Here is a 22,341-nt window from a genome sequence, read left to right as displayed (position 1 = left end):
ATGCAATGGGATGTTTCTCCTGCATCAATACTGCTCCTATCCCATCACCTGAAGCATCACACTGAAGTTCAAATGGCTTCGTGAAATCTGGTAGAGCTAAAACCGGACAAGATGACATCACTTGTTTGAAGTGGTCAAAACATCGCTGCGCTGCTTCTGTCCATACGAAGGCTCCCTTTTTAGTGAGGTCTGTCAAAGGTGCTGCAGTCTGTGAAAACCCCTTAACAAACCTCCTGTAAAACCCGCATAAACCAAAGAACCCCTTAAGTTGTTTGAGGTTCGTGGGAGTAGGCCAATCTACTATAGCTCTAATCTTTTCAGGGTCTACTTGAACTCCATCTGCACTAATAATATGCCCAAGGTATAGTAATTCTGTCATACCAAACTCACACTTAGACTCCTTGGCATATAAAGACTCTCTCTCTAGGATAGATAATACCTCCTCCAAATGCTGTGAATGTTCCTCCCAGGTCTTACTGAACACCAAGATGTCATCAAAGAAGATCAAGACAAATCTCCTCAACTGCTCCCTGAATACCTGGTTCATACAACTCTGAAATGTAGCGGGTGCATTGGTTAGTCCAAATGGCATAACCATAAACTCAAAGTGGCCATAGTGACATCGGAAGGTTGTTTTCTCAATGTCCTCTGCTCTCATCCTGATCTGATGGTATCCGGATCGCAAATCAATTTTGGTGAAGAAGCATGCCCCATGCAACTCATCAATCAACTCATCAATCCTAGGAATGGGATACCTGTTTTTAATTGTTTTCTTATTCAGTGCCCTGTAATCGATGCACATGCGCATTGTCCCATCCTTCTTCTTTACCAAAACTATAGCTGAAACAAAGGGGCTTTTGCTAGGCCTGATGTGCCCCATTTCCAACAACTCCTTAATTGCCTTCTCTCTCATCTTTATGTTTCTTAGGATGACGATAGGGAGTGATCATCACTGGTTTGGCTCCCTCCTCGAGCTCAATAACATGCTCTGCACCCCTGTCAGGAGGAACCCCGTGAGGAATATCACTGAATACCTTGGCATGCCTGTCAAGAATCTCCTGTATATTTGGTGGATGACTCTTCACCCGAGGCTCCGGTGAAGTTGGCATAACTAAGCACTCTGTTGCCCACTCTATGTCATTATGTCGAAAAAGTCTCTCCATTCTCTTCAAAGAGACTACCCTGCAACTCCCATCTGAAAGTCCCCTGAGAACCACAGTCCTACCCTCATGCTGAAACCTCATTTCCAACTTCGCTAGGTTGAAAGTGAACTCAACCAGCGATGCCATCCATGTCATACCGAGGATGACGTCGTAATCTCCCATGTCCACAACGTAGAAATCATCCTCCAACTCATAGCCATCTCCAAATCTAATGTGAAGATTTGAAACCTTCTGAGTACATAATAGCTTTTGGCCATTAGCCACCATGACCCTAAAACCATCATGCTCCTCTATCTGTAAACCTCTCCTGGCTACCAACTGTGTATCTATAAAGTTATGTGTAGCCCCAGTGTCAATGAGAGATATCACTTTCTGCCCCTGGATAGTACCCCTGACCTTAAATGTGATTGCCTTTTGGGCCCCTGTCAAGCGTGCCAACGATCTATCATCCTTAGGAATGTTGCTCTCCTCTATCATGTTACCCTCATCTGAATTGGAGTGCTGATCCTCCCCCTCTAACTCTGACTCCTCTGCTGAAAAATACTCCATTTGATTTGCCTTAGCCTTGAGAGGGCATTTATGAGATAAGTCCCAAGGCTCTCTACACTGGAAGCATAGTTTCTTCTTTCGAAGTTCATTCAAGGTTTCACTGTCTAGTCCTTTTGATCCTTCTTTGGGTTTGTTATACTCTTTCTGAAATGATTTTTTGTCTGTGTCCTTGCGGTAGGAAGAATCTGTTGAATGGTATTTTCCTTTGTATACCGAAGGGGCTAAATCTCGTGCCTTTTTAGTTGCTTCTGCTAAGGTGAGTGGATCATGTCCCTTCACCCAACCACGTAATGGATCAGCAAGCCCATCACAAAATAACACCACCAATCTCCTAGGAGAGATATCAGTAACAAGTACAGACAAACGCTGAAACTCGGCGATGTAAGCATCCACTGTTTTTGACTGTTTTAACTGTGCTAGCTCCTTGAAATGTAACTCGGGATCCCTAGTGTCAAATCTCTCAATCAATCTTTCTATGAATTCCTCATAGGATGTAATCTGATTATGCCCCAGAGTCACCATGCCATGATGCCACCATTCATGCGCAACGCCGTCCAAATGCATAGCCGCATACTTGATAGCCTCATCCTCAGGCATAGGATTTAGCTGCAAGTATGTATCTACCTTCTGCACCCAAGCTCGTGCAGTCATCTTCCCTGAAGCATCATAATAAGGCAAGGAAAGTTTTCCAGCTTTCTTCCTCAGCTCAAAATTCTGATTCCTCCCTCCTGCTCTAGGCATATGTCTCATCCTCAAGTCCATATAATCTCTGAGGGAAATATCTGCCTGAAACTCGGGTCCACTGGCCTCCCAGTCCCTCCTGAATTGACCCTGTAACTCAGTAATCTGCGGTTCGTTCACTGGTTGAACCGGATCCCTAGGTGGAAAGGTGGGTAGAAGAGGTCTCGAGCTCGCTGTTCGAGCTGGGTGTGCAATGTGTCTAAAGTTATCTGCCTCAATTCCATTGTTGCCATGTCCATTATTACCATTAATGTTATTCTCAGGGCCATTGTTGTTGCCTCGGCCTCCATTATTATCATTGCCCCTATTGTTATCGTTTCCCCCATTGTTATTGTTTCCATTGTTGGCCTCACCTGGATTAATATTAACGCCCATCTGTCTAGCCATAAGCTGCAACATCATGTCCATTCGCCTATTCTGCTCCTGCTGCATACGCTGCCCTTGCTCTAACGTACCCAGCAACTGTCTGAACATTACCTCCCCCTGATCTGGAACGATATTCCTCTCATCTCGGTCACCCATACTGTTGTCCTAATCGAAGAATATTTCCTCTATGTCTGTATGACTGGATTCTATATCCACCTGCACGGATGAACTAGACTACTCACTCTGACTATCCGGATTTCTATTTTGTCTGGCCCTGGTATTGCGAAAATTATAATGCCCCTGCCGCATGCTCAATCATACATTCTGGACCTGTTTTATTTCTGCAATATGTTTTGGTGAAAGTTTCCCACAAGATGGCAAAATCTTCTGCTCTGATACCACTGTAATGGACACCCTAGAATGCCCAAAAACTAACCCCACTGCTGATAGGAATTTAGTCAAACAGTTTGCAGCCAACTCCTTATTCCTCCGTTTAATGTTTCAATGTTTTTTTTGCTTTTAAGTCTTTGCACAGGTATGAAACCACATAACATGAACTAAAAGAATTTACAATAATAGGCAAGTTGGAAATTGAACTACTGCTGTTATAATATTATTTCCAGAATTAACAAAAATCAAATACATAGCAGGTTATTTTCAACTCACTAAATACTCCAGCATTTTGACATAATGTTCCAACCAAAGTTTCTAATTCTGCTGCTACAGTACCATGAATAGTGCTGCATGAATAGTGCCAGGTGAATAGTGCTGCGTAAATAGTGCCAGGTGAATAGTACCCGCGTGAATAGTGCCGCGTGAATAGTACCCACGTGAATAGTGTCGCGTGAATAGTACCCGCGTGAATAGTGTCGCGGCCTGTAGCTGGAAATGCAACCAAATAATGCTGCTGCTTGTAGCTGGAAAAGCACCCAATCTGCCTGTAAATGAAGCTGATAGCAAAGGATTCCAAAGGCCAAACCCCAAAGGAATGACGTCTAGAATGTCACAAGAGAGGATAGACGTCCTCTAATGCCAAGAACGGATCTGCAACTCACACACCAAATTCTTCTCATATTCTACATGCCCAATGAAGCCACAAAAGCTCCCTTTTATTCTTTATCCAAGAGGCGACCCAACTCACTCAAGCAATGTGGGATAAAACATGTTCAATATAAAACATATTAAAATATTCACTTATGTCTCCCTTGGTTGCCCCTTTGATTTACACATATCTCCATAAAATAAATATTAAAGTAACACTTTAATATTTTACAATTAAATTAAATGTTACTTTAATAAAACTTCAGGCATTAAAATATATTAGCAATCGAACTCCGAATAGCGTGAGTGATAGCTCGTCGGAAAGCTCTCGCCAAGGAGTATCAAATCCAATCACCAAAACTAGCCCCCGTTGTGTCCTGCTGACTTACTAAAAATAGTAAGTATGTCTGAAACTAAGTAAATCAACTTCGTTTTGGCCCAAACTGGAAATGACTAGGCCAAAACACTCCAGGATCCCTTTAAACCCTTCGTTAGCCCTCGGAACCATGTAGAGCTAGGCTAACGCACATATACTTGGTCAATCTGCTAGAGTGGGGACATTACACCTTTCCTTAGTCTCCTCTTCTCTTCCCCGGAACCTCGGTCGAGGTTTCGAAGTTCCTTTCCTTAGTCTCCTCTTCTCTTCCTCGGAACTCCAGAACCCCGAGGTTCCGAAATCCCAAGCCTAAGTCTTCCCAACTTCCTTCCGGCTTGCAACACTTCTAAATGGCGTGATCAACACTCAAGGTTTTTAATGCTCCAACAACTCTTGCGACCAGTTTTCTATATAAGGTTGTTATGCCTCATTGTAAAGGGTTCTCTCCCTGCTGGCTTGAGCTATTCTATGCTTTTTCACTTCTCTAAAAGACTTGTATTAATCTTGCATTTATGCAACTATAAGTTTGGCCATTGGCCTTATAATGAATTGAAATCATCACTCTTGCCTTACTTCAACTTATGTATGTTGTGTATGTGTTCTTACCTTCATTGTAAGTGTATGTTTGTGGCTTTCTTTCACATATATGCTGTGTTAACTTGTTTCTAGGTGTGACTTGTGGGAAACCTTCTCCCTTCTTGACATTTCGCAAGTCCTAACCTCCATACATGCGTTAAGGTCATTCATGCAACTGAAGTTTGTGCATCTCCTGGGTATTTCAATTGATTCATTACCAATAAAAAAGAAGAAAATGAAAAAGATTCATTACTGAAAATATATAAGTTGTGTGAGATGGCTCTTCTTTTAGTGTACAAAAGCATTTTGATTACAATGACCATCATTTTTATGTGTATTACCTTTATTATTTATTACTTACTGATTGTTCAAAGTTTCACAATTTTGTTGCCACATGTATGTTGAATACTCTGTTTCCTTTTAAAAGAACATATTCAGACCCGATGCAAGTAACCAAGTATGATATTGGAGGTCCAATAAAGTGACAAGCTATAAGATGTAGATCTCAAAGTTCAAAGATCAGAATGTTTTGATCGGAATTGAGGTAAAGGACAAGAAGCCAGCCCTATTGACCTTCAATGGCTTCCTCTTTTGGTGCAAATATATTTGACTTTAAAAGCTAATTTTAACCTGCCAAAAATCCATGGAGCCAACAATTTTATTTGTTGAAAATAGAGTTGTATAAAGCTCTCTGAAAAATGGTGTTCCACAATAGAAGTAAGCACATAGACATTCGGTTCTATAATGTCAAAGATGCAATACAGAGAGGATCAGCGGTCTTGAATTGCATTTCTAATCTAAAACTGCTCATATTCCAAAAAAGCCCTTGGCAAAAGGGATGTTTACAGATGTTGTGAGCACTGTTACAACACTCGGACTCAATAAGCTGATTTTTTACTCGGACTCGGACTCAATGCCTAGACTCAGCAAAAACTCAACCAAGACTCGGCAAATAGAAAAAACCAAGAAATTCAAAGATTTTTAAGGATTTAAAACTTGTTTCACGCATCCTTTAATAAATAAAACTTAAAGACACAATAAACTCATCAGATAGAAGCTACTTTGAACATATACACAAGTTTACATTGATAACATAAGTATAAATGCAAATTTTAGGCTTGAGCTAAAGGAAATAAGTTAAACTAAATAACACATAGAAATATAAATTATTAAATAGTGTCAAATGTCTACAAAATTCATGGAATATGAAAACCATGGCATAAAAAGTTCAAAACATATATATCAAAATAAAAGCTAGAGTTGAGAAGTCTAAGGCTCAGAGGAGCCAATATCAGTGACCACTCAACCCCACAACCCTCCTATTGAAAAATAATCGAATGATATTGAATAATCAGATGAATTAATTACGAATATACAACCGTATATAAAGGAATTACAAGATGGTGTTCTAAAAAGAATGAACCATTAATCTAAAGCTTCAACATGAAGCTAAAACACTTAAAACGCTAAATAAAGCTAAAAAGCTAAACACTAAAAAGAAAACTATGTGTTCTTATAAAAGAAGCAATAGTTGCACATAAAAGACTAAACGAACTAAAAAGCTAAATAAGTTGACAATTAAGATGATAAACTAAAAAGCTAAATGACTAACTAAATGACCATTAATAGAGCCACTAAAAAGGTAATTGACTAGAAGAATTAATTATTCTAATACCCTCCCTTAATGGTCATTGTATCAACTAAGTACCCAACAAAAGACACTGCAGGCAAAGAAACGGGACTCGGACTCGGCTCGGACTCGGCAAGGCCAACTCGGACTCGGACTCGGGACTCGGCGTCAGACTCGGCTCCAGACTCGGCTGGACTCGGGATAGTGAAAAACTCAAGAAATTTAGAGATTTTTAAATATTTAAAACTTGTTTCAGACACCCTTTATTGAATACACCTTAAAGACACAATAACATCATCAAACTCGGCTCATTTGATTACATACACAAGTATACATCAATCACATTAGCATAAACGCAAATTGTAGCTGAAGAAAATAACAAACATAGATATATAAATATTGTCAAATGTATACAATATTACAAAACTCATGGAATAAAAAATCCATGTCATCATATGATCATCATCAAATGTTTCATACAAATACCAAAGGTAAATACAACTACAAGTCTATGGCTCAGAGGAGGCTGCACCCTCCGGCCCCAGCCCCCTGCGAAGGCGTCTAAGGTAGGTCCTGGATGATTCGACTACCATAGCCGCTCCCCGTGACACCATGCCATGCTCACCAACATCAGGAACATCCGTGTCACTATCTGCCTCTGAATCTCCTGTCTGTGCTCGTGCTCTCCGCTCCTCCTTTGCCATGGCTACAGTCTCAACCTCTATATCTACCTAGTCGATCCAATCAATGTCAGACTTGGAGGTTAAATTTTCTCTACTTCTATCGACGCAATTTCCCCCATATTTTTCGATGGGGGTTTGGGGGCAGCGCCCCCAAGGTGGGGTCAAGGGGCAGCGCCCCTTGCGCGCTCCCTATCGCGATACAGGGCGAGGTCGAGGGGCAGCGCCCCGTGAGGCCAAAAAAACTTATTACAAGTCTGAATTAGGGTTTCTTTGAGAGTCTTCCTTAGGGCCTGGTTTTGCTCTTGTTGCTAATTGGGTCTTGCTTGGTGAGTGAGTATCATTCTTGAAGGTCCAAGCTAGGTCAAGTTGGTGAGTGATAAAGTCTAGAATGTCACCCTGATCTTCAAATGCCCTGAAATTTGGCTAAGTCTGAAATGTCCTGATCCTGAAATTTGACTAAGTCTGGAAAACTGAAGAATCCTCCAAAAACTAGATTTTGCAATATAACTCCTGGAGGCCCGAAACCACTCTCAAACATCCTGACAGTATATATGGAATATAACTTAAAGTATAAGAAAGAATGTTATATTCCATAAAATAATCCTGACGGAGAGACCAAAATGTCAAATTTCGCCCTTCCAAAAAAACTTATTAGTTTTTAAAAAAACTTTTTAAAATGGTTTTTTTTTTGTCATTTTATTAACCCAGCCAGTAGCCGAGTCTGGGGCTCAGGACTCGCCGAGTCTGGCGATTTTGAGCCAAAATCGCCAACTCGGCGAGTCTGGCGAGTTTACTCTCCAGACTCGGCCGAGTCCGAGTCCGAGCCCCTGGGACTTGTTTGGCCTGACTCGGACTCGGACTCGCCGAGTTTGGGCGATTTCGGGCGAGTCTCGTTTCTCTGACTGCAGGTCTTTTGATCACAAACACAAGAACTCTGTTGCGCGAGACCCTACCGGGATCTGCAAAGTGGTAATGACCAAGAATAGTTGATTCTGAATGACTGATGTAACCCTCACACGCTAATTACAAAGCTTAAAACCACGATTTTGAGGAAAAATTGGCAAACCCACCAAAGAGCAACAAACATGATTTTGATAAAAACCACAAAAACTTTTGCAAAAGAGTACTGAGCACTGTTTGCTCCAACAACTCCAAAACAAACTGCAAGATACCATGGTTGCAGATGTTCACCCCAAAAACTGTAGGTGCAACCCAAACCTGACTGCAACAAAGCATGATTTCATGGAAAAAAACATCAAACCCTGAAAACTAGATTTCACAAATCATCATGTTTCCATAAAAAGGGTAAAAAACCCCAAAGATAAGAACACCCATCATAAATCCAAAACCAAAATCTCACGTGAACTTCATGAATTATAGATGACTTTTTAGGACAAAATCGAAAAAACCAACTAAATATTTTTGAGGAAAAAATCATGAAAACCTACGAACAATTTTTCAGGAAAAAAAAATCGTGAAAACCCGCTAACAATTTTTCAAGTAAAAATTGTGAAAACCTACCAAATAGGAAATTTTCTTATCACAAAGCATAGAAGGATGACTCCTCTTCAAAATACTCTGCAACAGGAGCCTACTCCTGTTCCTGAGACCCTCCTAGTTTAGATTGCACAGATGCCAATTTCCTACAATCTTTCTTCATATCTCCAAACTGGTGACAATAATTACATTGTACACTTTTTCTTCGAAGACTGTTGAGATTGACCTTGTCCCTTCTGCTGCAAGGATTGAGATTTACCCTTGTTCTTATCTGAAGCTTCAGTTGTGAAAGCTTGTTCAATGGACGAATTAGCACTACTTCCAAACTGCTGCTTCCATCAACCCTATTGTAGAAGCTTGTTACATAGATCAGGAAACTTCAAATCAACACTAGTAGAAGAGATATTGAGCGTATCAATGAAATACTCGTACAATCTAGGAAGGCTCTTCAGTGTGATCGTATCCTCTTCATCCATGGTGCGGCCAATAGCTTGCAACTAGTCATGGATGTCCTTGATCTTTGTAAGATGTGCCTGGATAGATGTCTTTTCATCCATCATGATAGAAAACAACATATTCTTTAGAAAGAAAGCTTGGCTCTTGTCGAATGTCTCATCAAGACCCTTCAAGAGATCCCAAATCTCTTTAGCTATTTTACCTGAAGGAGTTGATCATCTGTGATTGATAACTTGATAAGCATGACAACCTCACTGACAACCTCACGAGTGCGCTCATCAAATTTATCTTAGTCTATAGTTGTTGCTGCAAGACGAGAAGCCTTGCCTAGAACAATCTAATCAAGGTAACAATATTCAAATATCGTTAACATGTGTTGTTTCCAGGTATTGTAGTTGTGGTTGTTGAACTTCTGATTGTGTTCCAACATGATATTGGTCAAAGATGCCATCACAAAAACCAACCTTGTGAAAGCACAAAAAACTACACAGAAGAATTTGATTAAAAAATCATAATAGAAAAAGCTGCACAAAGAATTTGAAACCTTGGAGCGGAATTCGAGGCATGAATCCCAATGTGAAAATTTCAAGGTTTGCTGAAAAACCCAGAAATTAAAATTTCTTGCAAATTTAAAACTTGTAATTTTTCTGAAAAAAAAATCAAAAAAATAATAATATGTAGAAAATAATGTTTTATTTTTATTATTTAAAAAAAAAGTAAAAATATATATAGGGCTTAACCCTGAGTCGTCGGCAGTGTCAAAACCCTAGCCGCGACTTTGTTGTGCGTGCAGAATATAAAATAGTGTGGAAGGATCTGGCAAAAAAATCGCGATGTAGAAAGAAGGCAGTCACGCGAGTAAACGAAAAATGGGCACCCAGAAAAACATGGAAACTGGAATCGCATCAACTGAAAATCAGGGAAAATTGCGTCACTGCAAGCACAGAAACTACAACAAAAAATTGTGTCATGATAGACACAAATCGTGGCGAAAAAGCGTGGCAAGGTTAGAAAACTGCACGTAAGAGAAAACTCAAATGCGCGAAAAAAAAAATCCGTGGTTTAAACACAAAAAATGCATCGTGAGAAATCCTGTCGGTAGAAGGAAACCCTTGCACTGAAAAACCACCTTAGAAGGTCGCAATTTTTAACACGCAACTTCATCCAAACAAACACAAAAACCTGCAGTGCCAAGAGACACAGAAAATCGGGGCAAACGACACAAGAAGACACAAAAATCGCACCGCCCAACAACTGAAACAAGAGGTCGAGCTAAAACACAACCTGTGATTTTAAGGAATAAACCTTCGAAAAAAAAAATTCCAGAAAAGAATGTCCTAAAAAATTCGCCCAAAAAAAACATTGGAAAAATTTCACTAGAAAAATCACTATGAATTTTTTCTAGAATTATTAATTCTCCAAAAAAATTATCCATGCTCTGATACCATGAAAAATAATCGAATGATATTGAATAATCAAATGAATTAATTACAAATATACAACCGTATATAAAGGAATTACAAGACGGTGTTCCAAAAAGAACGAACCGTTAATCTAAAGCTTCAACATGAAGCTAAAATGCTTAAAACACTAAATAAAGCTAAAATGCTAAACAGTAAAAAGAAAACTATGCATTCTTATAAAAGAAGCAATAGTTGCACTTTAAAGACTACACAAACTAAAAAGCTAAATAAGTCGATAACTAAGATTATAACCAAAAAAGCTAAATGACCATTAATAGAACCACTAAAAAGGTAACTGACTAAAAGAATTAATTATTCTAATAGCTACGTGTGCACCTAAGATAGGTCTTGGATAGTTCTGCAACCATGATATATGCCTGTGTCTCAGGCTCAACCTTAGTGACATCCACATCATCCTCGAGGTCCTCCAATGGGTCTCCCCGTGCTCTAGCCACTCCTCTGCCATCGCTACTGCCTTTGCCTCTTGATCCACCTGATCAACCCATTCCAAGTCTTCATCCTTGAAGACAGGATCATCAACCTCAACGTTCCACTCTACCTATGGATCAACCTCCTTTAAAGTGATAGGAGATGTGTCAAAGCCCAAGATCTGTCTGTGATAGAGGCGAAGGTTGTAATGAACATGCACAAGATCATAAAACCTTTGCACTGCCAACCTGTTGCACTTTTTGGAGTGAATATGCTCGAACATGCTCCAATTGCGCTCACATCCTGAAGCACTACATGGCTGGCTCAAGATACAAGCTGCAATCCTCTGTAGATTTGGCACCTTATTACCAAATATCTCCCACCATGCATTTGACACAAGAAAAAATAATAATCATTTCTATTCGATAACTTTGAGTTATGATAATGGTAATAGAATCCTAGATAGAAAAGTTTAAGACTTAAATTTTAAACTATGCCTTGAATAGATTTTTACTCGGCATCATTTATGTCTGGTTTTGTTTGCATAATATGTCTTGTGAAAAGAAGTCTCCTTGTGCATTCCTAAACATCTCTATCTCACGGACTATGTGTGCTCCAACTAATGAATCAGGTGACATTCACTCTACAACTTCGTAAAGCCCACTCCACACCTTGTCATCGGCCTTGAAATTTGGCGAAATTGGAACGTCGAAATAAGGTAGTAGTAACTGCATGTATAGGCCTATGATGTAGATTGTTCCATCATCGATCAATGACCTCCCATATGGGATCCTACTTAGCCTGATTCCTTAAATAAATAGCTCTAATGGCCTCCTTCACCCTGTCCATGCCCTCATAAATGTAGCCCATTGCAGGCTTCTCTCCATCAGAAACTCGTCAGAGAACAACAAGAGGCTCTATGAACTGTGATCATTATGAAAATTGAAACATTAATCTTTAAGTTTTAAGTTTTACATGAACAAGGGTGAATAAAAATAAGGAAATGAAATTGAAATGAGAACGAAAACATAATGGAAAATTACCTACACAATCTCCTTGGCCAGTTGCCAAAAGCTATGCTCATCAAAAATTCAATCAGTCGTCTCAATCCCTGCAGTTGTCTTTGCATATGATGATGTGGTCCACTCCTCAAAATCAAACATTTCAAATCGGCCTTGGACTAAAGCAAGGATTGCAACATGATATATTTTGGTGCAAATCAGGTAATTCCTGGACGAGCCAACTCTTTCTTATTTATGGAATTTCTCTTAAGGTTGAAGACATAGGTATGATTATATATGTATTTACAAATATTCCTTGCATTCTCTACACGTTTGAATCCAAGGAATTTTGCTAGGATCCTCCAATATGAGGTCAAAGCAATGAGTAGCACAAGGGGTCCAAAACAAGGTGGGGTGCCTCTCCATAAAAAGTTTACCTGTAGAAACATAATTTGATGCAAAATCTGTCACTATATGTACCACATTCTCCTCACCCACTTCCTCCAACACCCCACAGAGATACTCAGCATTTTTCATTTTTCCTTAAGCATCAATTGACTTCAAAAATACTATGCTACCTGAAAAAGAAAAAAAACAATTTAGTAAAATAAAAATTAAAAAACTTAATCACTAAATCAATATACTTTACAAAATACAAAGTACAACCACCTGATGAGGAGACAAGAAAATTCAGCAATGTTCTATTTCTTTTGCTAGTCCAACCATCAGTTATGATGGTGCAACCCTTCCTCCTCCATACCTCAGGCTACTCGGCAATTGTGGCTTTGACATCAACCACCTTTTGACTCAAAATAGGACCTTTTATCTCCTCATTATTACGGGCTTTAAACCCCCAACCACAAATAGTAATGGCATCTACCATAATTTGCCAATAAGGAGAACTAAAACAAATTGAATAAACAGAATAAGCATATACTAATAACTACTAAGATTTACTTGTAACTTTAAAAATTAAAATAATCAATGTGGCAAATTCTTAATTTCTTAAAAGCAAAAAAATCAAGACAAAGAAATCAAAATAATAATGAATATCTCGCTGCATAAAATGTAACGGTGTTGTAGAACCAAAAATTTCAAATTGCATTTTTCGCAGCATCACGCTTCTCCTTATTCCAACCCATGCTCTCAAGTGATGGTTGGGCACCCAGAGTCGTGCGTGGAACAAAAAGTAATCTAATGTGGATTTATTTTTACGAATCTGAGGCCCAATGCTCACACTCGCACTACCACTACTTCTAGAGGTAGGAAATGGAGGCCGAGGATTTGGAGAAGCCTCTCCACCAATGTTTGCCAATTCTTCCATTTGCTTCCTTTAGAATTCTTTTTTCTCTTCAAATTCCTCTAATTGAACTTGCACTTCACATATAGCCTCAGGAGGTGCTCTTTTGCATGGTTTGGCATCATGGCATTGTATTTGTGCAATGTGATATTTCAGTCGGTTCATACCTCCCCCACTATATTTTGTTTTGTAATGAAAATATATTACTTCTCCTTTTTTTGATCCAAGGATGGCATGTTTCCAAGTCTTATCCTTTCTAACTAGGTTTGCCTTTGGGGCACCACTACCACTACCGGTAGGCTTAAGACATTATGCTGCAATATATTAGATATGAAAAAAATCAGCATCTACACATTATAATTAATTTAAAAATAAATAAAATAACGAAAAAACAAAACTCAGGTTTCTTATTTTTTCCTTCAACATAAAATGAAACAAAACCAAAACAAATGTACAATAAAATAGAAATATGAAAGTAAAAAAATCAAAAAACAACAAAAAATGTAACTTACCTCTTCAAATTTGCTCCAAAATTGTAGAAATACACCTTCAAATTTGTAGAGGCCTCCTCCAAATCCTTCTTTAACTCCTTTAAATGCATGAATGCAAGCTACTAACTTGCACAAACAATCAGCAATCACTATTTACTCTTAAATCAATTTGCTGGTCTGCTCTTCAATGCCTTGATATTTTTGCTCAAATGCCTCTTTTTCTCTCCTCCTTGTGTTTACAAACAATAAAAATGAGATTTTAGGGTAGGGAGGCAAACACTAATTTTATAATGTTTTTTTGCTTTTGATGTGTTTCTACGCGACAGAGTCTTACCCTCAGGACTCGGCGAGTCTGCCGAGTCTGAGCAGACTTAGCCAAACTCAGCTGAGTCCGAGTCCAGAGCCCCTTGGGCTCTACAAAGCCAACCAGGCTCTGGACTCACAAAGTCCTCGATCACTGGTTGTGAGTGCTCTTGGGTTAACATATTCCATGGAAACCAAGAATATAAAAATTTGGGGCTCAATTAGTAAAGGATGGACATTCATCTTGAAGTAATGCCATGTCCAAAATATGATTCAATTTGAAATCTATTAGTTTCTAACTGTTGGACCATGCAGTTCGATAGTAATTTTACAGTAAACTCATTAAATGCAAATAAAATTTAGTTCAGTCTTGGACAAATTCCTTGGTGAAAGTGCAATCAAATTATAGTTTTAATCAAGAGAGATTCCTTGAGAGATTCTTTGGGAGACATGCAGTCTATTAGTTGACATTGGACCGCTAGGTAGCCCATTCTGGTCATTCTTCTTATTCTGCAATAAAGTTCTAGGTTATTTATTTGAGATTCTTTTCCATGTTTTTGCTAGTGCAAGGTTCAACGTTTTAACAAAGCAGTGTTTGTGAAATGCATTCTTGAATGTAAATTTTCGTATCTGAGCTCTGTTATTAAAGCAATCATTTCAAGGGCAACAAATCAGATTTGTTCTATATCAATTATTCTTTCCTTAGTACCCAGATCTGTGAAACCATGAGTTGAATTCTAACAACTAGGTTTTTTCTTGAGTATCTGGGGCATTTTCCTAAAGACGTCATCAGGACTTACCAATGGCTCTTTGGTTTCTTCTGCTTCTAACTCTTATGCAGACCAGTATCTCTTATTTACCATTTGTTCCCTTCTCTTGACTGAGTTCTTTTTAACAAGAAATACCTTTAACTATTGCTTGAGGACAAGAAATTTTGGGAAAGGCAGACCGTCATGCCCCTACATGAACCCTAGTCACGGACTTTTATAATTAAGTATGGGCAATATAAAAATGCAAAGAGCCAATCCAAATGAGAGTAAATAAAATTTGCCCGTGTTAATTTAAAAAGAGGGCCAACTAGGATTGAGAGGCCAAGTACTAAAGAAGAAAATTATAAATATTTCATTACGGTAATTTCTTTAAGAAGGCCGACTGAGTCTTTACTTGCAAAAGGGCACGGGGTTTCAAGAAGAGGTGTGACTCCCTCCAAATGGGAGATATAAAAGGAAGAACAAATCATCTAAGGAAGGCATGGAATGGGATCTCTGCAATAAGAATTCTGAGTCTGAGTTTAAGGTAGAAAAAGGTACTGAATAATTGGAAAGAACAATTGCTCTGAAATTAGAAATTCAGACAAACGAGGAAAAGAAATCTGTACAGCAAGAAAATAGGACTAAAATAGGTATTCAGATTTAAATTAAAAAAATCATTAGAAAGAGCAGAAAATAATATAAGAAGAGCAGATCTCGAACAGAATAAATATCAGGTCAGAAATTCTAAAACCTAAGTTTGATTCCAAAAAAGGATAAGCAAGTCCATTGGTCAGCATATCAGCAGACGCTGATAACTGATTTCAGAATTAACCAAGGATAGTCAGCAGCCTTTTGATAGGTGCTTGGATCTAAATCAAGATTTAAAGTGGGCAATGTGCAGTTCCTATATATACTTCATACCTTATTTGGAAATTCTAGGACAAAATATAGAAATTCCCAATTGGGGACATTACAAAATACTGCAGATTTTAACTAGTATTTTAATTCGAATGTTGAGTTTAAAGGGATTTGACTAGATTGTTACATAGATTTCATTAATACTGATTTTTAATTTGTCTAGAGTTCACCACTTTGCTTCACCTTTTTCTCCCAAATTTTATTTTTCTAAATTTAAGTGGTTCATAAGCTTTGGTTGTAGATGCTTTACTTTTTTTCTTATTGGGATTCCATTTAGCTCTTGATTAGCTATTCTCACTTGTTCTTTTTTTGGTAGTATTGACCTACATTTTCATTCTTTCCATTATTCACCAATATCCATGCATGAAATGAAATAAAAATTTTAATGACATCCAAGAGACCAAGCAGGCTATGGGACCCACGATTGAAAACATGACATTGAAACCAAAAGAATCACCCACCAAACCCCAACCACAACTTCAAAATTGACCACTATTCTTTGTTGATCTTGGTTCTTCTATTGTGAATTCTGACCAAGTAATCTGCCATTTTCTCTATTTGCTCTTCTTCAAACAGGGCAATCAGAAACTAAATTTTAGAATATCAGCATATTTGGCACAAATGTCCTCATATGCTGAGCAATCCATGACGTAATGCAATTTTGTTTCCACCAACCTTGAAGTGCAAAGGCAACAAACCCTGTCAGCCCATTCCTCTTTGGGTACCGTATTTTCCACCTCCCTATTTTGCACCTAAGATGGTGCAAGCTAGTTCTTAACTAGTCTATTAGCATTTTAGCTTTCCATTTTATATCCATGTCTATATAATGTTTTTGTTGATGATAACATATGAGATTGAAGTGTTTAAAATAGTATTCCCTTTCATCCTCAAAGTTTTGTCCACAACACCACTTTGACTTTCTCTCTCACATACATTTTAATTTCTGCAATAACATTTGGGCATTCTTGCACATTAATTCCCATCTAGTCAACCACTTGACATTTTGTTTCCTCTCAGTGCTTTTCCTTTTATTTAGCTTTTCTTCTACTACAATTTTGGGCCAGCAGTGGCCATCCATACTCTCTATTCTCTTCAAATATCCTAAGAAACTGAATCATTGCAACTGCCTCAATTGGGAAGGCTCCAGCCTCAGCTAAGATGATCTCATAAGGGACCGTGGTTTCAATTTTGAAATTGCTTGTGATGAAATTGAGGTGTAATCAGTTTACCTCCATCTTGATATTGAGGTGTTGTTGCCCATGCCTCACAACCATACAAAACCACTAGTGTGACCAGCAACCCAAATAACATCTTCTTTGACTTCAAATACCATAACTCAGCTGATCTACATCTGTTTTGAAGCATGCAAACAGCTTTCCAGCCCCCTTGTATCCTTTTTGCTCTACACGACTCCAAATTGAGTTTGCTTTGAAAATCAAGGCCCAAGTATTTGTATTCATTTACCACTTGCAAGGGTCTTCCTTCAAACTCAAACTTGCTTCTTTTTCCTTCTCAAAGTAAAGACCATGACTTTGGTCTTTCCAATGTTCACTTCCATTCCCACCTCTTTACAAAATAAGTCTACTGCTCTTAGGTGCTCTTGAAGACAATGTGTTGTTTTAGCCAATAGAGCAAGGTCGTCAGCATAGAGCATTAAATTTATCACAAAGGTGGCAAAACTCTCTGAAAGACGATCCTTAGTTCTAATTTTGGCTTGAACCTGCTCATATAAAGCCTATAGACTGCTATCTTATACTGTTTTGGAACTCCCAGCTATTCCATTCTATGTCAAAGTTTGCTTCAATGAACTGTGTCAAATGTCTTTTTGAAATCAACGAAACAAAAAATCCTCTTCTCCTTGCTTCTCCCAAACCTTTCCATTTAAATGCCAAAGAGTGATGCAATAGTCAATAGTAGAGTGCCTAGGCCAACAACCAACTTGACTTTTCGCTCTGTTCCTTATTTTTTTCAGCCCAAAGGCTAATCCTATGTTCCACCATACTTCCAAAGAGCTTACCAAAAAGGAATTTATCATTATAGTGCAGTAGTTTGCTGGATTGTTTACATCACCACTTTTGAGGAGAGGAATGGCAATACTAGTGGTCCAATTTGCGCAAAAGCCATCCTGAATTACCTGGTTATATATTTTTTTAATGTGTGGTGCAAGAGCTTCAATGCCCCATTTTAAGAATTCCACCTATAACCCATCTATGTCTTGAGCTTTGCCTCTAACTTTTTAACTTGTTTTATGTCTTTAGTGGAGAAAAGTTTGGCCTTAGTGTAAATCATAGGGGGAGATCTTTATTTTGGCCTCTTTCATACCATTCCGTAGCATAGCCAAGCCATTGGACACCTGAGATGCCGTTATCAGGTTTTGCTTTAGCCTGCTGCAATTCTTTCCAAAAGCTTCTAGGAATATGCTTGCTCAAAGAGACTAGCTCCCTCCTTGTTTTCATGTAATCCGCTATTTTAGATCGTACAAGTTTTCCATACACTTTTTTGAACTCTTTTTCGCTTCCTGAAATTTTAAGCATTCTTTTTGTGGCCTTGCACTCTTCATCAAACCAAGGGTTTGCCAGAAAACTATTTTTTGTGCTTCTTCTGACTCTGACTCTGACTCTTTTGCACACCAGGAGAGCTTTGTGAATTATTGCCATTTTCTGTTTATTATTTCTTTTCTTTTGTTGGGGCTGCTGGTGTCTCTTTTTCCCTGAATCTGTTTATCAAGCATTGCTTTGAAAGTGTCTTGATTCTCCTATGTCATACGGATTTTGTCTTGAGAAGCCGCATCTTTAGCCATTCAAAGATTGGTTTTTTGCATGTTAATCTTTGCAAAAATAGGCTTATGATTAGATTTCACTTCTATAGGGCAGCTTTGGTAAACAAATCTGCAAACTAATGACATAGTCTACCACAGTTTGCCCATTGTATGTTTGACATGAGCTGTCCCGAATCTCAGCCACGCTTTTATGCCGTTACAAATGATCAAATCATGAAGACTGCATAAACCCAACAGCTCAACTCCAAATTGTGAAATACCTCATCTTCTGTTCTGAGAAACCCTTTCCCATGTTTCCCATGTCTGATTATCTTCTTCTTCAAGCCATAACAGATATCTATTCAGCCCCTCTTCCTTATTGAAGCATAGCGCTTGGTTATTTGCCGTTCTAGCGATAAAGTCCTGTATGAGAATGATCTCGCCTGTAACACAACATTCAGCTATGTCCTTTTTAAAAACTTCATAAAGATTTTCCCTGTCTAGCTTCTTTTTTTGTAGGTTTTAGAACCATAAGGAGCAAAGTAACAAGCAGTGAACAAAATGATAGACTTTTTATCTGTAATCCTCCTAATTATTTATGAGTAACGGGAAAAGCTATAGAGAAATGAGTACTGATTATTGAAAACGGTCATCAAAGTGATGACTTAAAATTGAAAATGCTTCCGTGTACTTAAAATTCCACTAAAATAAAATAGCTGAAATGATGGAAAACGATTTCTCAGGATCAAACGGAATGTAAAGATCTTTTTCATGATATTTCAACAAATGTGCAAAAAGATTGAGAAACATTTTGTTGATAAGTATGAGATCAAAGAAGGAAATATATAAACTTAAACCATAACCATATCCAATTTTCTCACCCCATCGCAATCGTCCACTTGATTTTCTGGTGCTCCTGAATCAGATAAGGAGGAAATGGTTTTTCTGTTCCCCGCATTCATCCAAAAGATGGGTTTCAAAGCAATTGCTGCTCATAACAATAGCATTAGTGTTGTCAATGTCATCTCAAAACAAAGAGAATCAATAATCAAACTTTTACGTGTCTACCTGCGCCTCTGCCACTCCCTCTGTATCGGCCACTCCCAGTTTCAAACGTTAAACTGCCCAACACTTGTTTACCTGATTTTTTGGGGAGACGGGAATGAGCACAAGCAGGCAGAGATGTTGAATTGGATAAGGGAAAGAGCAAAGACAAGGCGTCCATGATCACGGTCATGGCGGAGGGTGTAATTGGAGGAAAACAAGTGAAGCTCAGAATAGTTGGAAACGGAGATATTTCCCTCGTCGCCGCATAAGCACTTCGCAAATAATTTACCAAAAAACCATGCCAACTGTGAAATTAGAATGCCCATTCCATTTCTCTTTTTTTATTATTTGAATTTTTCCTGTGAGGAGAATTAAGAAATGGGGTTCCCTATTCCATTCGGTAGACAGGATTGCTCTCTCTTTTTGGTGGTTTTTTTTTGTGCTGATCTAATATGTTGCTTATCCATAAGCCTCATAAGTTGTGGACTCCATTAAAAAGCATTCACTCAATTTTCTAACCATTCAATTTTACAAAAATGACTCATTTCTTATTTAGTATATTATTATGATATAATTCTTAGTTATAGTTGATATTAACTTTCCAAAGTCTTTATTATATTAGAAATATAATATCTAAAATTAATATGCATAATTTTTGTATGAACATTTTGAACAACATGAAAATATGTCATCAAGATTTTTTATTATTAATCTATATTTCTTTTGCATAAGATTTATATTTCATTATTTATTTATTTTTATTAATTATAATTAGCATTAGCTTCAGAGAGTTTATGTTGTATTATAATTATAGCTTTTGTAATTAACTATGTATGATTATTGTACCATTGTTTGGAATTATACTCAATAATGTATCATCAAGATTTATTTTTTATTTATTTTCATTTCATTTGCATTTAAGTTTTATATTTCATTTATTTAATTTTATTAATATTATTTTTTATACATTTGCTTCTTATTTTAATATCACTATTTTATGTTTGCAAAACTATTTTTAGGTAATTTGAGATCCAAGTTATAATTAGGAGCACAATGATTTCCAGATCTCAAATCTCAAATCTTTAAATACTAATTCAATCTTTCTTCTTTTATAAGTTGTTGGGAGTCAACCTAATAAATGCTTCATATGTTATAAATGCTTCATATTTAAAGAAATTCATTGTGTACTTAACTTCTTAATGGAAACATCCAAATTAAGAAGGCTAATAAATAATTAGAGTACACTACAATTCTAAGAGCAATAAAATGAATAGCCATTGCACCATCATCAATTAGGTCATAACCATGTCTATGAATATTGTCTTTGATCATTTTAATTGCCATTAATTTGGTCTACTAGAGGTTTGACCTAGGAGAACCTATACATCTAGTGATTCAAGAAGTACAATAATGTCTCTAAACACCGCCTTGACATATTTAAATATTTAGAAGATGAAGGTGAGAAAATCCTTAATCAAACTTTTTGTCAAATTAGTTTCATGTGGCTAAGGTCAATTTTGCACATCAAATTAGGTTCATGACACTCAAAATCAAAATTGTAGTTATCATAATCAATCTACATCATTAACTATGATGGTTTATACTATGAGACATTCATCATATTAATGCAATTAATGTTTTGATAATGGTAAGTAAATTTTAAACAACATCATCAAAAACTAGTTATTCTTGATCTTAGAGTTAAGTACACCTTATATGCATGTTCATTTAATTTATGTGAATTTATTTCAACTATCTGTGTTAATTCATAAACTAGGTTAAGTTGTGATTAATCGTGTTTATTTAGACTAGATAATTATGTAAAACATTTTTATTTACTTTTATCTTGGTGAACTCATTTTTTCCTTACACGACCTAGGGTTTCTTCTCCTTCATTAAGGATTTTGATCTATTTTTTTAGATTATTAATATTCCATATCAAATTCTCTTGGATTTTAATTGTACTCTTGTGTGATCATTCATTACATTACTTATTATTAGGATTTATCTTGTCATTGTTTAATCTCACCTTTTTCTCACCCTGCTCACTCTTAATTTGGTCTTTAGGGATTATATTTCACACTTATTTCAAATCTGATTGTTGACTAATCTTTCTAGTTTTTTTTTAACCTTTAATTTATTATCATTAATTACCTTACTTATTATTAGGATTTTTCTTGTTATTGTTCGATCTCATCTTTTTCTCACTCTACCCACCCTTACTTTAGCCTTTAGGGTTTTTATTTCACACTTATTTCAAATATTATTGTTGACTAATCTTTATAGTTTATTTCAACCTTTAATTCATTCTTTCTGGCTCTATTATCTCAAATGAATCCATAAAGGTTTGTAACCAGGGATATGTTTTGCATATGGATCTTCTTAAGTCATTATCTCTTTCATATGTTCACGCTATTATAAATTTTGACATATTTATATGATTTGTTACACAATATGTCCATTTTTAATACTATAATGACATTTTATGGTATAGATGATGATGTTTTTCTATGAGGATGTTGCTTTATTATCCTCTATTTTTCTCCTTCGCTAAGTATTTACTCTTAGATATACTTGTAGACACCAAAAATTAACCCTTTTTCTAGTCACCAATTCTCATCAATTTTTTAATTGTCTTACTTGTTGGGTGAAAATTTTGTACACCTGGGAAATGTACAAAATTGTGGTTTCAGCCACAGTATGTGAGTATAAAACTCTCCCAATTTAGGGAAGGCTCCCCCTATCTAAAAACTAAACTAATCTAATATGAGTGATGCAACGGTCTTTCTTCTTCTTTCAAG

At 37.1% G+C, this 22,341-nt stretch overlaps 1 protein-coding gene across 5 annotated transcripts in view; it reads right to left on the bottom strand.

Moving 5' to 3' along the window:
* LOC131030760 (pentatricopeptide repeat-containing protein MRL1, chloroplastic) overlaps positions 1-19,972 on the bottom strand; it is a 268,461-nt gene extending 248,489 nt beyond the window's left edge. For 3 of the 5 annotated variants that reach the window (XM_059221492.1, XM_057961675.2, XM_057961676.2), the window contains exons 1-2: positions 19,562-19,972; positions 19,375-19,481 (exon numbers count right to left, since the gene is read on the bottom strand). In XM_059221492.1, the coding sequence (XP_059077475.1) occupies positions 19,375-19,481; positions 19,562-19,730 (276 nt within the window). In that variant the 5' untranslated portion in view covers positions 19,731-19,972. The remainder of the gene's footprint in view (positions 1-19,374; positions 19,482-19,561) is intronic. The other 2 variants (XM_057961673.2, XM_059221493.1) reach the window with 1 other exon arrangement.
* Positions 19,973-22,341: the final 2,369 nt, after the last annotated feature.

Source organism: Cryptomeria japonica, chromosome 5, assembly GCF_030272615.1.
Source record: "Cryptomeria japonica chromosome 5, Sugi_1.0, whole genome shotgun sequence".
NCBI classification, from domain to species: domain Eukaryota; kingdom Viridiplantae; phylum Streptophyta; class Pinopsida; order Cupressales; family Cupressaceae; genus Cryptomeria; species Cryptomeria japonica.
Note: the sequence above shows the minus strand (reverse complement) of the source record. Positions and strands in the feature narration are given on the sequence as shown.